Here is a 17,484-nt window from a genome sequence, read left to right as displayed (position 1 = left end):
ATAGCTTTAATTAAATTGTTTCCTCACGAGGACAGTAAGAACTAGTGCACTTGATCTGATCTGTATTGATTAAATTTGTTCATGTCACAAAAATAACAGTTGGGATGCAGTAATCTAGTCAGGAAAGGACACTACATTTGTGTAGAGAACACTCAAACAAGTAATGTAATATAAAATGTGGGCCTAGATGGTGTACATATGTTTTTCTCCAGGAGCAGATAGATGAGTGGTCAGGAAGATGTAAGGAAAAAGAGATCCCCTCCTCACCCAACATGACTCTAACGTCTTCTCTGGGTGAGCAAGTCAAAATTCGGGCCTGGACCATCGCTGGCCTCCCGACAGACGGCTTCTCCATCGATAATGGGATCATCATCTCGTGAGTATCAAAGTCATCATTCAAGTCGCAGATGAGCTGGAGCCTATCTGAGCTGATCCTCGGTGAGAGAAGTTGGGTACACCCTGCACTCGACCTCAGACAAACTACTGACACTCAAATAGACACCTATGAAGAATTTAGTCTTCAGTGAAATGAACATGCATGCTTTTGGAATGTGTTAGTTCCGGGATTGATATTCAAAATGTTACTATTTCACTGTGTGTGCTTGAATTTATGTGTGTCTGTGTGTTTGTGTGTGTATATATACACAGCAACGCCAGGCGGTGGCCTCTGATGATCGACCCCCAGGGCCAGGCCAACAAGTGGGTCAAAAACATGGAGAAGGTGAACAGCCTGGCAATCATTAAACTGAGTGATCCTGGCTTTGTTCGCACCCTGGAGAACTGCATCCAGTTTGGAACGCCAGGTGAACGTGATGTACATGTACACTATCGACCAGTACCTCGGCTTTTGGACCAGGTCTATTGCAGTGTAGTTTTTGTAGCTTCCTTTTGGGGGCACTGTTCACCACAGTGGTGATTTTCTGTTCTGTTAAGATTTGTTGATGAGGAAATGCCTTAATAAAGTCATACAAATGCATTAGAAGTGTGGGTCCAAAAATTTAATTAATGTACCTATAAGTGTAATTTTTAATGATTGTTTATATGTCAATATGTTCCCTGTGATTGATTGACAGTCCAGGGTCTACCCTGTTTCTCTCGACAAAATTAAAGACTCTAAATCATTGGTTTTGAACTGTTCCCAAGGTGGGTAGAGTAGTTGAATATTGCGCTCAAGTAAGAGTACTGTTACTTTAGAATAATATGACTCAAGTAAAAGTAAAAGGTAGTCATCCAAAAATTTACTTGAGTAGGAGTAAGAAAGTACTCAATGAAAAAACTACTCACGTAAAGAGTAACTTGTGAGTAACTGCTGATTTTTATTTTTTATTTTTATTTATTTTTATTTTTTAAATCAGAGCATGAACATCAAATAAAATAATAATATATGGGAGACGACACACACCTGCCACCATTTAAATTTTTAATTGGCCAGAAACCAACAATACCTGCATTGGGCCCTACAAAAACATTATTTGCTTTATTCACTTAAATGACTTCATGAAGAAGGTGTTTGCTGACCAAACTTAGTGATTGTGTGTGCATGTGCAACACCAAAGGATAGGGCTAATAATGCATGTACAAAAACGTATATCTTGTCACTGAGCTCTTATTTTTAGGAATGTGTATCATCAATAGTCTGTCTTTTAAGGAAATGAAGACTGCAGGCCAAAGCGCCTGAATTATTATGCTATAAATTATTTACTACTGGTCCGTGACCCACCCAAAATGGCTCCCACCTTTGGGTCCCGACCCACGAGTTGAGAATCACTGCACTCTAAATTGTCTGTTATGCTTTGCTATTTGCTATTTGCGATGTGTTTATACTGAAGCCAATCAAGTATTTTTGTTTGACGGCTATTTTCCAGCATTGTGGCTTCATAAACGAGGCCTGTGTTTATTACATACACAAATTAAATAGTAACAGTAGTGATGGACTGACCTAGTTTATCCAGCGAGGAAAAGCTTGTCAACTTCAGTCATCCTTGTCTTTGAATGCCATTTAAAAAGCTTTGCAGGCCAGCTCGAGGCATTCCGTCATTTATAGACAGTGCTAATGTTCTGAACATGAGAACAGCATTATCATACTTAATGGGGATCCGCATGAATATTCACACAATGAAAAGCATTTGTAATAATTTATTTTGCGTCGCTGATTTCTCATTATTACTCACGAATCTGAATGCAGGCAACAGAGACATCGCAAGACTTTTGGATTATAAATTGGATTATAACTACACCGTGAGACAAAGGATACATTGGCACAACAATAGTAATCATATTAATTCTGGCGGTTTTTGTTATGTTAGTCAAGTGTATTTAAAGGAGATATATTGCAGATATTTTTCATAATTTAATACTTTTTTTCAGGTGTCGAAATAACATCTCTGTAACATAGTTTCATCAAAATATCCCTAGGATCAACAAATATTGCTTGTTTTGATGGCTAGTCCAGCTTTTGGTACCATGACAACTGGGACTTAAGCTAGGGCGTTACGACTAGGTGAGCAGCTCCTACCTGGGAAAGCGGAACCTAGAGTGAGGGGGAAAAAAAGTGAGTGCCTGTAAAGACAAGAAAATCATGTTCTAATCATGGAGGCAGCACTTCATACACTAATTTTACCAGAGCAATCAAGTATTATTGTATGTGCTGCTTATCAGAAGCTTACACTGTTATCTAACGCTAACATGTCCAACCAACAAAAGTCAGTGCAGCTCTGCTTACCTTTTGGCTTCGACATGGTAGTGTTTCAGTTCGAGCTGGGCAATTAATCGATTAAATCCATAAATCGTTTTTTGGGTCAGATCCAATATATCCCAAATATTTTTTTCCCCCTTAAGTGGCTTCCATAGCCTGCCGACGAGCACTGTTTACACTTTCATTTGAAATTGGTTCGGGTTTGCACCGTCAGACAATGAGCGACAAACAGTCTGATAAAAAAGTGTATGTTAAGACTGTTGAAATCAAAGCGAATTGCACGGAAGAAAAAAATGTATGAGAATTATTTCACAATATTTTACCTATCACAAGAAAGGAGCATGGTGGAAGGCAATCACTCGATTATTCAACGACCTGAATACTTTCCACTGGAGATTTGAAAAGGACACTTTCACACCCCACACCCACCCAGCCACACCACCGACCACACTTACATCTCTGACTGACTGCGTTAACCATCCATGAACAGGATGTGAGACGCATCTTCAAACAGCAAAAGATTAACAAAGCGACAGGCCCAGACCACGTGTCCCCATCCTGCCTCAAAGTCTACGCGGACCAGCTCACTCCAGTCTTCACACAGATCCTGTGCGAAGTACCATCCTGTTTCCAAAGGTTCACCATCATTCCAGTCCCCAAGAAACCTACAATCTCTGGTCTAAATGACTACAGGCCTGTCGCCTTGACATCTGTGGTCATGAAGTCCTTTGAACGTCTCGTGCTGGACCACCTCAAGAGCGTCACAGGCCCCCTGCTGGACCCCCTGCAGTTTTCCTACCGAGCAAACAGGTCTGCGGATGATGCAGTCAACATGGGACTGTACTTAATCCTAGAACACCTCGACAGCGCAGGGACCTAAGCGAGGATCCTGTCCGTGGACTTAAGATCAGCGTTCAACACCATCATCCCTGAACTCCTTTCTTCCAAGCTTCTCCAACTCGGCGTCTTGCCTGCCATCTGCCAGTGGATTTACAGCTTTCTGACAGGCAGGACACAGTAGGTGAGCCTGGGGGAGGCCACCTCATCCACATGCAGCATCAGCACTGGGACACCCCAAGGTTGTATCCTCTCTCCGCTGCTCTTCTCTCTCCACGAACGACTGCACCTCAACGCACCCAGCTGTCAAACTCCTGAGGTTTGCAGATGACACCACTGTCATCTGCCTCATCAAAGATGGTGACGAGTCTGCATATCGACAGGAAGCGGAGCGGCTGGAGCTGTGGTGCGGCCGACACAACCTGGAGCTGAATATGCTCAAGACTGTAGAGATGATCGTGGACTTCAGGAGGCATCCTTCACCACAGCTGCCCCTCACGCTGTCCAGATGCCTTGTGTCAACCGTCGAGACCTTCAAGTTCATGGGAATTACAGTATCTCAGGACCTGAAGTGGGCAATCAACATCAACTCCCTCCTCAAAAAGGCCCAGCAGAGGATGTACTTCCTGCGTGTTCTGAGGAAGCACGGCCTGCCACAGGAGCTGGTGAGGCAGTCACAGCGGTCATCGAATCAGTCCTGTGTTCTTCCATCACAGTCTGGTTTGGTGCTGCTACAAAAAAATGACAAAACTCCGACTGCAACGGACAATCAAAACTGCTGAAAAGATTGTCGGTACCCACCTACGCACCCTTGAGGACTTGCACGTTACCAGAACTAAGACAAGAGCGTGCAAAATCCTCTCGGAAAATTCTGGTCACCACCTCTTCCAGCTCCTTCCCTCAGGTAGGCGCTACCGATCAATGCAAAGTAGAACTACCAGACATTCCAACAGCTTCTTCCCTCCTGCAATCAACTTCTTAAACAGCTATTCTAAAATTCCATTGCAACATGCTGCCATTTTTTTTGCCTAGAGTTTGTTTTCACATTTCTGTCGGGCCAATTATACATTACTTGTGCACTCACTGTAGTAGTCTTGCCACGCTGTACTATTTGTATATCTGTTGTTAAACTGCATACACTCCTTGAAGTCTCGGCGCCCTTTGCACAATGGTCATTGCACAGGACTATTTCTCTAGTAGTCATTCAAACTGCTCTAAGTGCATCGTTTTGCAAAATTGTCAAAAAAAAAAAAAAAAAAAAGAATTGTACCGGCATTACCAGATAACTAGCAGCCCTTTATTGCTCAATAACTGTTTTCTTCAATGTCTTTATGTCCCAAAAGTGTTCTGTCAATTGACTGACTGTTTTTGTACTGGAGTGGCTCCAAGTACCGGAGACAAATTTTTTTTGGACATACTTGGCAAAATAAAGATGATTCTGATTGTGATTCATGTTATGTTGAGTGACTGTTTTGTTGTTACATATTGATCTCAAAGGGAGTAGTTGTGTTAATTTATTGATGCTAAATTGTTAAACATTTAAAATGTTTTTAATGAAATGTGGTAAGTGTTGTGTTTAATTAAGGAACCACTTTCTACAAGTTTTGAATAATATAATTGTCATTGGTTCCTTCTTATAACTGAAGGGGGAAAGAAAATCGATTAAAATCAGAAATTAGATTTTTTGGGGGGGGGGGGGGGGGGGGGGAAACCCAGGATTTTATTTCAAGGCCCTTGTTGTCCGGCCCTTGTTTCATTGTTTGGCCGTTGCTTCAAAGTGGTTCTGGATCTTCATCCAAGTCATTGGCGGAGAAACTTGCTGTGGGACAGATTGTTATTTAAATTAGCTGAATCGTGACGTAATTTTCCGAAACTGGAAGATTGTCTTTGTTGTTACATTTCACACTTATTGAGTCAGCAGGAACTCCAGCGACCCAACTATTTTTTATACAAGCCACTTTCACGTAATATGTCCCCTTTAAGCTTGACTGGGTCTATATGAAGACACTAGGCCTCCCTTTTAAAATTGAACCTTTTCTCTTGTAGTCCTGCTGGAGAATGTGGGTGAAGAGTTGGACCCCATCCTGGAGCCTCTACTCCTCAGACAGACTTTTAAGCAGGGTGGCGCCATATGTATCCGCCTGGGAGACAGTACCTTTGAATATGCGCCCAACTTTCGCTTTTATATCACCACCAAGCTACGCAACCCGCACTACTTGCCCGAGACCTCTGTCAAGGTAAGCGGAGCGAACTTGACACGTTGCCTAGGCTGTATTTACAACAGTAAGGCTTTTCTTCAGTTCCTGTGGTTGGCTGTTTTGACACCAAATTTACTGGTAAACTTGGCACAGACCAGTGTTGCCACGGTTACCTTGAAAAAGTAACTTGAAAAAGTTACTTTACTGATTACTTGAGCTTAAAATTAACTCAGTTGCTTTACTGATTACTTGATTTCAAAAGTAACTAACTTAGAAAAGAGTAACTTTTTAGTTACTTTCAACAGCTGCCAATTGGGAGGAATATCACTTATCCACAGTACAAAATAAGCCTTAGCTTAACTGTACCCATTATTTGGTAATGTACCCCTCACAAGTTACAGTTACATCCATATGAACCAATCACTTAAATATTAGTGTCGTTGAAGCCACATTAAATCAGCAACTTTGTGCAGACTTGACATAACAACACAGTACAGTAAGTACCTAAACGTAAACAAGCATACGATTCTCAGTACATCTCTGTAAAGACTCTTAACTGACAGATTGTGGTCCATGAAGGCAACTGTGTGTGTGTGCTTGCGTTTGTGCGTGCGTGTACGTGAACGTGAGTGGCGGTATGATATTGGGGGCATACAAACACACACACACACACACATACACATCATTGCATCCCACCATTGTAATTTTGATGCGAAGAGGGAGAACATATTACGCAACTGTTTAACTAGCAAAGCTGTGGTTGATGGACGGGGGGGAGAAGCACTTATTTATGTGACGTCAGCCGTGCAGCATGTTAAACCAGCTCACAGTCCCGACGACAATGAAGTTGAAAGCTCTCACCTTTCATTGTAAATATTATTCAAGTTAAGTATTGTAAGTCTTTCAGTGAGACAGTCCTTAACCTCCATGACCGATTTATGACCGTGCACTTCGGTATGACCCACAATGCATTGCGCTTATCACGCCAGTAACTGTATTCTTTATGTGTAAATAAATAAATGAAAGTAACAACAATCAGATACAATTTTTACATTGAAAATAACAAAAATAATGTGGCGATTGTGCGTTTCTTTGCACTTTTATGGTACTGCACTGTCACTGTGCATTGTAGAATGAACAATCACCTCCCTTTCTTTTCCTTATGTAAAAATTTGCAGTCTGTGTGAACGATTAAATGCTGTTGAATGGCTGGACTGTGGGTTTTTGAGTCATCAGCCACGAATCAGTACTTGCTGAGAAATATTGATGACTCAGAAAGTAACTAATACTGGTTAGAAAAAGTAACAGTCGTCTGATTACTCTCCTGGGGAAAGTAATGCGTTACTTTGCACGTTACTCAAAATGGTGGAATTCCGGAGTAATGCGTTACCGGCATCATTGGCACAGACTGAATGTTTTCAGTATGAAAATAAATTATTCTCTGTGCAAATACCTCAACTTTTTTGAAAATGTGAACTAATTGCAAGCTGATGAGCATTATGGAATACACCCCTTCAAAATTACACAATTACCGTAATTTCTCATGTATAATGCACACCCATGTAAAAGACGCACGCCCAAGTTGACCTCAAAAGTCTGGAAAACTTCTACCTATGCATAATGCATTTTTACAATGCATGATTTTGCTTCTACCCATATGATCTAAACATGAAGTATTATCTGTATTTTGTTAGTTTTTTTTAAGAATTATTCTGACGTTAAGCACTTTATTTGAACACGTAATACTTTCTTTTTATTTACCTGCTCTTATTTTGAAAGTCACAGCCCTACTTTTATTTAGTAAATGTGAAAACACACAGTTGTGCTCATATGTTTGACTACCCACGCATAATTTGTAAGATGGGTACAATTCTTCAAAGAAAACATGAAGCGCCAGGCGATACACATTTAATTTAATTTTAATGGGATTCAAATTAAACTGTCAAGCATTTCAGAAAAGCATTATCATTAAACAAAACATAACCATAACAAATTAATGATGGTTGTTGTTCAGTCATCAGTCGTATTTAAAAAATTTGTTTTCACAAATTCTGCCAGGGTATGTAAACTTAATGAGCACAACTGTACATATATGCAGTCATATGTTCCCCTGTCATATTGGAATTAAAGTGTAGGCTACACCTTTCTCATAACCTCTAGGTGGCGGTGGCATATTGGAATGAAAGTGTACAGCTTTTTCATAACCTCTATATGGCGGCATACATTTATAAAATGTGAACATTTATTTCATTTTCCCCTATACCTATGTATAATGTGCACTATTGACGTTTCACATTTTTTTGGGGGGAAAAAATACGCTTTGTACATGAGAAATTATGGTAGCCTTAAAAATAGGCTCACAGATGTTTTGATTTCAACAAAATGCACTGGAAGTGCGCATGTGCGTTCTCTTTACAATTTCCAATGTCAAAAAGTATTCAGGCATGCTGATGTATTGTTATTGTTTTTGGTGTGTGCATCTGTATTTTGTTTGTTTACAGTACTTTTGGTAATAAGATCATAGTGAAACTCATGATTATTTTGCTCGTAATCGTTTTGATTTGGCATATTTATATAGCCTTTCATTTCAAGTCATTCTGCGGCTTTCCAGCTGATGAGCATGGATCCTGTCTTTGTTGATGTTGGCGCTGTAGGTGACTCTACTCAACTTCATGATCACCCCAGAGGGCATTCAGGACCAGCTGCTGGGCATCGTGGTGGCCCGTGAGAGGCCCGATCTTGAGGAAGAGAAGCAGGCTCTCATTCTTCAAGGAGCTGAGAACAAAAGGTACATTAGGGCCAATATTGCAATCCCGTGCACATTCACTGTTCCCTATTTACAAAATCACCGTTGAATTTTTTAGTTTTGGAACCTATCCTCATCATTCACAAAAACCTCAATAAATTGTGTTTTTTGTTGCTCTTTCAAAAATGTACTTAAATGCCACAAGGTGGCGCTACAGCCCTGTCTAAATAGGAAAGTAGTACAAAGTCATACAGTTGATCCAAGGAAGTATGTCTGTCTTTATTTTTTTTTGTCTTTCTTTCTTCCCTTTTCAGGCTTTTTTTCTTTCTTTCTAATTTAGGCTTTCTTATATAGTCTTTCTTTTTTGCATTTCTTTCTCTTTATCTCTGCCTCTTCCCTTTTTCTCTCACTACTTATTTTTCTTCACTTGTTTACTAAGTCTGCAGTATAGTGAGGGTGCCAATGATATACCACGCTGTAACAGGGGTTCACTAAAAATTGTATGGGATCATAGTTTGTCGTATATTTACAGTTTAGACTATTGATATATGCAATTCTAATATTGTTTGGGTGAGTCAGTTATTCATTGCCTTCAGGGCTCAGTCTGTGGATTACATTTTCAACCACTTCTTCACTTGCCTTCATTGTGTGTGTTTTTTTTTTAAAATCAGGCAACTGAAGGAAATTGAGGACAAAATTCTCCAGGTGCTCTCGTCCTCAGAGGGCAACATCCTGGAGGACGAAACAGGCGTGACCATCCTCTCGCAGTCCAAGGTGCTGGCCAACGAAATCACAGAGAAACAGGCGGTGGCCGAGGTGACGGAGGTGAAGATCGACGAGACTCGCCTGGGCTACAAGCCCATCGCCATTCACTCGGCCATCCTCTTCTTTGCCATTGCCGACCTGGCCAACATCGAGCCCATGTACCAGTACTCCCTCACCTGGTTCATCAACCTCTTCATCGGCTCCATAGACAACTCGGACAAGAGCGACGATTTGGAGGAGAGGTGAGTGCCACCCAAGAAACGCCCAAACAAAATTATTTTATGCGCTTAAGATTTAGTAGCAAGTTGCATGTTTTCCAGGCTAAAGATCCTGCGAGATCACTTCACCTACTCGCTCTACGTCAACGTGTGTCGCTCGCTCTTTGAGAAAGACAAGCTGCTCTTCTCCTTCTGCCTCTGCGTCAGTCTGTTGATGCACAGGAAGTTGGTAGGAAAATACACACAAGATGCCTCATTCACATACACAACTGACAAAATGTTTGAGGTATTTGAACATGGGGTTAAATTTCAGGAAAAACTTCAACATAACCTTTACGGGTGCTTAATTTGATCTTCTGTAAACTTCTGAATTCACTAATCACTACAGACGTTTGATCGAACTATGAAACAAAAAAAAGCCCCGTAAGGGACGCTGATTCGCCACATGGATCTCGTTGAACGCAGTGGGTCTTTTTCCTTGGTGTTCATCATTCACTCCACCTTTTCTCACTGTCGCAACATACTACACACACTTTGTACTACCTACCACGACACATACTGTGATAATACCATACATATACATACTCCGTTCAAGTGTCACAGGCCTAAACTTGTCCAACTTCTGTGTTGACATTTGTCTCCCTCATAATTGACTTGACAAGCAGAGATTCACCACCTAATCTTAATCTTCAATTTAAAAGATGTGCAGTTCTCAAGTCCAAAGCGATAGATACAACCCTGCCATTTCCTGGCATTTGTTTGTTATTACATTGTTTTACAAATCTGATTTCCACAGACAGGTTCCACATTACTCCGTGGAAAAACGTACTTGAGGAGAATATATTTGTCGGCAGCAATAAACGTTTAGATTCCGGTCGATGAATAGAAACATCCACGGCAGTGAATGAGTAAAGTTCATCTGTAAAGGTTATAATACATTTTATGTTCATCCTGAAAAGCTGAATATCTTAAACTTTATGTGAGTAGTGTAAGTATGGATACTAAAATGTCGTAGGTGAACGAGGAAGACTGGCACTTCCTGTTGACGGGTGGCGTCGGTCTGGACAACCCCTACTCCAACCCCTGCACGTGGCTCCCCAAGAAGTCCTGGGACGAGTTTTGCCGCCTGGACGCTATGGAGCAGTTCAAAGGCTTGCGGAGAGACATGGCTCAAAACAGGAATATCTGGAAGGAGGTCTACGACAGTCCAGTGAGTGGCGATGTTTATTTTCACAAAAACCTCGTTTTCTCTACTTTTTGGTCAGAAACCAACAACCATTCTTGGGTTTGAGGCAGCCAGATCACGATATTTCCTCCGGGCCCAGCAGCCATTGGACTTTGTTTTCATCAAGAAGAAGAAGAAGAATCACCTTTTATTTTCATGAACATGCATGCACACAAAATTTGTTCTCTGCATTTTACCCATCACAGTGAACACATACACATGTTAGTGGAACACACTGGAGCAGGGGGCAGCTGAAGCACCCGGGGACCATTTCAGGGTATCAGTGTCTTGCTCAAGGACACCACAGCTGTGAGTCTGGGAGATGTTGGTGGATGGTCCAGTCGTGGTCTTGAACCTAGGTCCCCCAAGGTGGCAGGCCATGAGCTTAACCATTGGGCCACGGCTGCCCAATTGATGGATAATGTTTTGGAGGGTCCAATCCACATACACAGGATGGTGAGATGGCGAGGCCCCACATATTGCTGTTAAAACGGCCCACCCCAGAGCGAAGGTGATTTATCTTCACCCAGTCCTCTTGGGGCAGTTCTGTTCCAGGTGGGGCTTTAGTATTAGGAAGGACTGATTTGGTTTTTCAGTTTCCTCCCATGCACTGCTCCAGGCTTCAAGGAGATCGGAATTAGTGCCATGGAGGACTGCAGCGTGGTGGGAGCAGGGTCGACGGGATGTTAAACGCTGAGACCCTAGATGTTGTGCTCCGAGGACCAGCAGAAAAAAGTGTCTTAACCAAAGTTGGTTAAGAGCACAAAAAAACGAATAAGTATGCCTGTGAGATTCCACTCTGGCTTTTTAAAAGATAAAGGAACCGCAACTATATCTAATTAAATCTCTTCATTCCCTATTTTGCTAGAAGCGTCCACACTATCAGGTTGCACGAACAGCTCTTAAATCGATATGTGGCGCACATATTATGCGGTACACACCCACACTACCACACACACACACACACACTTTGATTTAGAATCCATACTCACAGCCCCTACACTTCTATCTAATTAAATCCAGTTTGTTCCAGTTGGAGAATTTACATCGGTTGAGTCTCAGTTGCGAGAACAGCTGTTCAGTCAAGTTCACACTGTGCACGCAGTCCCTCCAGGGAAGCCGAAAGAGGTGTTTCCGTCTTGTGGACAAACAGCCTGAGGGAGATAGTTCCAAAATGTCCCGCTAAGCATTGCTCACTCCCTCTATCGTCCGTGTTCATCTTCAGATTAATTGTGTGGCTCTGGCCTGTTAGCCAATGCCTTTTTTTCCCCCCTGGTTGGCCACATCTTTTGCAACTCCCTCCGCAACATATTTGTCTCTCTACCTGTGTTCTCTCCACACCTGCACACATGACAAATAACTTTTTTTTTTTTTTTAGCCTTAATTGCCATGATTCGTCTTGTAGTAGCTCAATAAAATAGCCATCCTCACATAAAGCGATCAATTCCTTTAAAAAGTTGACAGCCCGGAACTCTTCAATTGTTATGGTACAACATATTGCAGTTGTGTTGCATGTGGGTGTTTTAATACCCGCACTTTTCCCAGTGAAAGTGTTGAACCCCCACACTTTTCAGGCTAGGGTGTTGTCCACCTTAAACCTGAAGTCAGCTGGGATAGGCTCCTCCTATCAGGCTCCACCTACGAACAGGAGAAGTGGTATAGAAAATGTTTCAAAAATCTCTTACGAAACTTGATTTGAACAAAATCTCGCTCGACGTCAGTAATATGTTTGTTGTCCTGCATTCAATCTCTAGAACCCCCACCAGATGCCACTCCCCAACGAATGGCAGGAGAAGCTCACCCAATTTCAAAGGATGCTGGTGATCCGATGTCTCCGATCAGATAAGGTCACTGTCGTTTTTATAGTACAGTGGTGCCTTGCGATACGACCGCCCCGACTTAGTTTTTCCATAAACAAGCCGTCGTTTAGCCAATTTTCTTTTGCTTTGACTTGCAGGCAAACATTTGAGATACGAGCTCTGTGTGGTGGCAGTGAACTCCTCTCAACTCACTTCACATCAAGCAACCGTTTGGCAGCTAAATTAGTAAAGAATTCCTCCAAAATAATGCTTCAATTTGTTTATTGCCACCCACATCTTGAGTGTACTGTAAACTTAAACATAAAAAAAGATTGTTGTGTAATTAAAATAACCACATAACTTAGCCTTTAAGTCTGCTAGCTTAATGCTAACACATAACAGGAAACTCCATAGACAGGCTAGAGAATAGCATCTACGTGGCGGTTAACTGATTTTTGAACAACATATGTAGACTGATAATATAACAATACCAATACTCGCGGGCAAATATTCTTTATCCTTTGCAAAAAAGGACTAATATTACTGCTGAGCAGTTGTGACGTTGCCTCCGTCTCCAGGTGTATCCTTATTTTGTATTATAAGGCGTGCACACCAGGAGGAACAGCACAATGTCCATTGAATTGAAGCAAAAAAAATGCGGCAATATGGTTTAATTCTTTACATTCTGTTTGATAATGCCATTACTGTATGGTTTTATAAAGTACAATATTACAGAGTGCTATTATTCTTATTCAAAAACACATTACAAACTTTTCTGAGGGGGGAAGCTGAAATGGATTAATGGAATTTCCATCAATTTGAATGATTAAAGATATGAAATAAGTGTTTTGAGTTAGAAGCGTGGTCACTGAACGAATTAAAACTCGTATCTCAAGGCACCACTGTATTCCAAAACACTTTCAATATTACTTCAAGATCATCTTAAAACATTAGGCTTAAAAACAGGTTTACAGATGTATACAAAATACAGGTACATGCTTATATGACCAAGTATCTGTAACTTCCTCGATCAACACACACACATATACACACAAAAAACACAGACTAAGCCGATATACAAAGATCTTCTCTCAGTCGAGATAATATTTTATATTGCTTTATATTATTTATTTATGTCGTTTGTTAATGGACAATGTGCACATGCATTAATCAATATCAATAGACATGATTTCCATCGGTAGTCCAGAACATAAAATAAAACAAATAAAGCAAAAAACGAACATGAAAAGCCCCAAAATTGGTTTACACAGCAACTAACTCACTCACAAAACATGGATAGATAAAACATAGATAAAATTATCAAATACATACATACAGTGCAAGGACAGGGACAATGTATAAAGGACAAATGAAAAATACCAAGTTCATAGTGTGAGAACAACATTAACACTCTTACATGTTCAATTTATCACTTCAGTATACTTCCTTGACACCAATTACTACTTCCCTATTAGCCAGGGTTTTGGTGCCATCTTGTTAGAGTAAGGTCAGAAAATACGGTTAATCTTTCAGCAAATACTATGGTTGAGGATATTTTCTGCAAAAAAAAAAAAAAAAAAAAGCAAATGTTTAAATTCTCGAAGAGCGAACAGCAAAAAGGTGCACTGCAAAAACGACAACCCCAATTCCAATGAAGTTGGGATGTTGTTTTAAACATAAAAATCATTGCAAATCATTGTATTCTGTTTTTATTTATGTTTAACACAACATCCCAACTTAATTGGAATTGGGTTTGTAAAATGTAACCAACATAAATATCTCAAATCATGGCAAAATATGCTTGTTTGTACAGTTTACATAAAATGAGAAATACGATAATTCTATCGGTAACACATTGATTGTGACATTTGAGGTTTACTTGTTTTAAGAAATGTTGCCAAGTCAAATGTTCCTGTTCTATTGTCATATAATTTTGCTAAAATTAAGTAATATGTTCCTCATTTCATTTCTCCCAGACCCATCCTTTTTTTTTTACCCATAATTTCAGTTGCGGGCCATGTATTAGCTCCGTGGATGTGACATATTCCCAGTTTTAATGTCACCACTATCACCTCACAATTAGAGAAAAAACATCTATTCTTCGTACATAAATCTAGAGCAGTTCAAGATGAATATTTATCAGTAACATGACAAAATCCTTCAAAATTAAAATAAAACACATACACACCACAAATGCTGATTATTAAATGTAGTCAAATCAGCAAATTGCTACAGGTGTGTTTTAGTAATCGACACTGGCTGTAAGAAGTTTTGCTCTGACCAACCAGTCAGAAAATAGAAAAATGCTGACATCATCGAGGGTCCGCGCTCTGGCCCTGAGGGGAATTTGTAATCTGATTGGTTAAAGAAAGTCCCATTGCTAATATTTAAGATCCATGGAGCAGCACTACTGATTGTGAAGGCCTGGGGCAGATTAGATTGGCATGGCAACACATAGAGGCTGAAATCTGATTGGACAAAAAAAATATCTAACATCCACATTCATGTACTGGAAGCAGTGCAATCAAGAGAACCACCAAATGAAGAGAAGCGCTCACCACTACTTAATTTCCCTCTTGCGGTGTTCCCCTCAGATTATTCCCATGGTCCAGGAATTTGTTTCCGACAGTCTGGGTCGCCCCTTCATCGAGGCGCCGCCCTTCAACCTGAGCAACACCTTCACTGACAGCCACTGTTGTGCACCTCTCATCTTCATCCTGTCTCCAGGCTCTGACCCCATGGCAGCTCTGCTCAAGTTTGGGCATGAAATGGTACCGAGACGCAGCAGAAAGACTCAAGAGATTTGAGTCACTGAGAACTAGAGTGGGCAAACTCAGTGTTTGTTATTTTGCAAGAGAGTGATTAAAAGTTTTTGGGCTGTGATAAAATACGGGGGATTTATATCTTGTTAATTTATATGGCAATGATTACTTCTGTGAGGCACGGTGGACGACTGGTTAGAGCGTCAGCCTCACAGTTCTGAGGACCCGGGTTCAATCCACGGCCCCGCCTGTGTGGAGTTTGCGTGTTCTCCCCGTGCCTACGTGGGTTTTCTCCGGGCACTCCGGTTTCCTCCCACATCCCAAAAACATGCATGCATTGGAGACTCTAAATTGCCCATAGGTGTGAATGTGAGTGCGGATGGTTGTTTGTTTGTATGTGCCCTGCGATTGGCTGGCAACGGATGGATGGATGATTACTTCTTCCAGATACTCGTTTTTACCAAAATTGTGGTTTTCCTCAGATTTTGGCATTTTGCCAAATATGATGCCAAATATGATAATTGAAGTTGGATCATATTGCCTGCGCTTTCATCCACCACTTAGGTATTGTCATCATCTTCAGTTTCATAAGTTGAATCCTCGTCAGTATCATCTAGGTTGCCTGGAAGAAAGAAAAAACAGACTGGAGGGGAAAAAAGGTTTAGTTTAGTTAAGGTTAATAGTGGTCTAAGTCCAAACATCTATCAAGTCTATCAGTAGTTCATGAAAGATGATGAATAACACTCACTTAGACTAACATGCAGATGCAGTGGCACTCAAAATAAAGCACTACTTACTTTCAATAAAAGGCCAAAACTAACTTTCTGGGGTGTTGGCCCAGTGTTGCACTAATGAATCAGGAAAAGAGCTGAGTGCAATAAAGGACTGCCCCCAATATGTCAAAATTGGAACTCTAAACCTTGTTTTAGATGAGTTCTTATTGGAAAGATCTGCCTGTTAGCTATTAATCTCTGCCCTTAAAAATAACAAAAAATGCAGTTAGCCCACTCTACTTCTCATTGGCCCAATTCAAGAGTTAAAAATATATTTCCTGCTCTGAAGTCTCAGTTTCTGCGCTTGTGTCTTAGGGCTTCACCGGGGATAAGTTGACCTCGCTTTCTCTGGGCCAAGGCCAGGGTCCCATCGCCATGAAAATGATCGAGTCGGGTATTGCGGACGGCACCTGGGTGGTTCTGCAGAACTGTCACCTGGCCACGTCGTGGATGTCCACCTTGGAGAGAGTCTGCGAGGTTAGAACGCACCACCGCACAACTATTGCAAGCCTTTTGAGCTTTTTTTCAATATATATACAGTACCTGATTTCCAGTTCAGTTCCAGTCCATGTACTACTGTGCTCTTAGAACGACTGAGTTTTACGAGTAGCGTATTTTCAACTATTTGTGCTTCTTTAGGCCTAATAGTAAACTACTACACCCAGTTAGAAGGCACTTGTCACACACTAGTACCCTCCTGGACCCTCGTAGCAGAGCCAAAATGACTACTTGTAGTTTTGCCTCATTAGTAATATCTAATTGTCCTACTAGTATGCCAAAGTTGTGCTAGTGTGCAAAAATATCATACAGTAGTGGAAAAAATAACACTAATAAGACACGGACATTCCAGTAATGTGCTGTTGTCCTACTAGAGAGGAAAAAGATGGACATGGACCTTTAGTTGAATATACACTACATACATACTTACTTGACTGTTCTGAGATCTATACAGTACATGTCGTGCAAGAACTAAGTTCAGCCCGGGTTGTTAGCAGATGATACAGAGCCTTCGCCGTCGCATGTCTTGTTTTTTTTTTTCTTTTGTTTGAAATCAAATAATCTGTAAGTAATTTTCATTTATTATTCATGGTTTAAGCTATTAATATATTACACCAAGTGCCACTTCAAAAAATGTGTAGCTCCCCAAGCTCCACCATAATGGCCAACATTAAAATACAGTTAGGCGGCACGGTGGGCGACTGGTTAGAGCGTCTGCCTCACAGTTCTGAGGACCGGGGTTCAATCCCTGGCCCCGCCTGTGTGTAATTTGCATGTTCTTCCCGTGCCTGCGTGGGTTTTCTCCAGGCACTCCGGTTTCCTCCCACATCCCAAAAACATGCATGGTAGGTTAATTGACAACTTTAAATTGTCCGTAGGTGTGAATGTGTGTGCGAATGGTTGTTTGTTTGTATGTGCCCTGCGATTGGCTGGCAACCAGTTCAGGGTGTACCCCGCCTCCTGCCCGG

General features: G+C 41.2%; 1 protein-coding gene across 6 annotated transcripts in view; it reads left to right on the top strand.

Moving 5' to 3' along the window:
• dnah7 (dynein, axonemal, heavy chain 7) overlaps nt 1-17,484 on the top strand; it is a 94,588-nt gene that overhangs the window by 60,285 nt on the left and 16,819 nt on the right. For 5 of the 6 annotated variants that reach the window (XM_061691494.1, XM_061691490.1, XM_061691488.1 and 2 more), the window contains 10 exons: nt 213-376; nt 649-803; nt 5,579-5,769; nt 8,385-8,518; nt 9,148-9,483; nt 9,562-9,688; nt 10,475-10,669; nt 12,439-12,531; nt 15,078-15,254; nt 16,334-16,495. In XM_061691494.1, coding sequence (XP_061547478.1) covers nt 213-376; nt 649-803; nt 5,579-5,769; nt 8,385-8,518; nt 9,148-9,483; nt 9,562-9,688; nt 10,475-10,669; nt 12,439-12,531; nt 15,078-15,254; nt 16,334-16,495 — 1,734 coding nt within the window. The remainder of the gene's footprint in view (nt 1-212; nt 377-648; nt 804-5,578; nt 5,770-8,384; nt 8,519-9,147; nt 9,484-9,561; nt 9,689-10,474; nt 10,670-12,438; nt 12,532-15,077; nt 15,255-16,333; nt 16,496-17,484) is intronic. The other variant, XM_061691489.1, reaches the window with a different exon arrangement.

Source organism: Phycodurus eques, chromosome 12 (assembly GCF_024500275.1).
Source record: "Phycodurus eques isolate BA_2022a chromosome 12, UOR_Pequ_1.1, whole genome shotgun sequence".
Classification (NCBI taxonomy): domain Eukaryota; kingdom Metazoa; phylum Chordata; class Actinopteri; order Syngnathiformes; family Syngnathidae; genus Phycodurus; species Phycodurus eques.
This window is presented reverse-complemented; position numbering and strand designations above follow the sequence as displayed.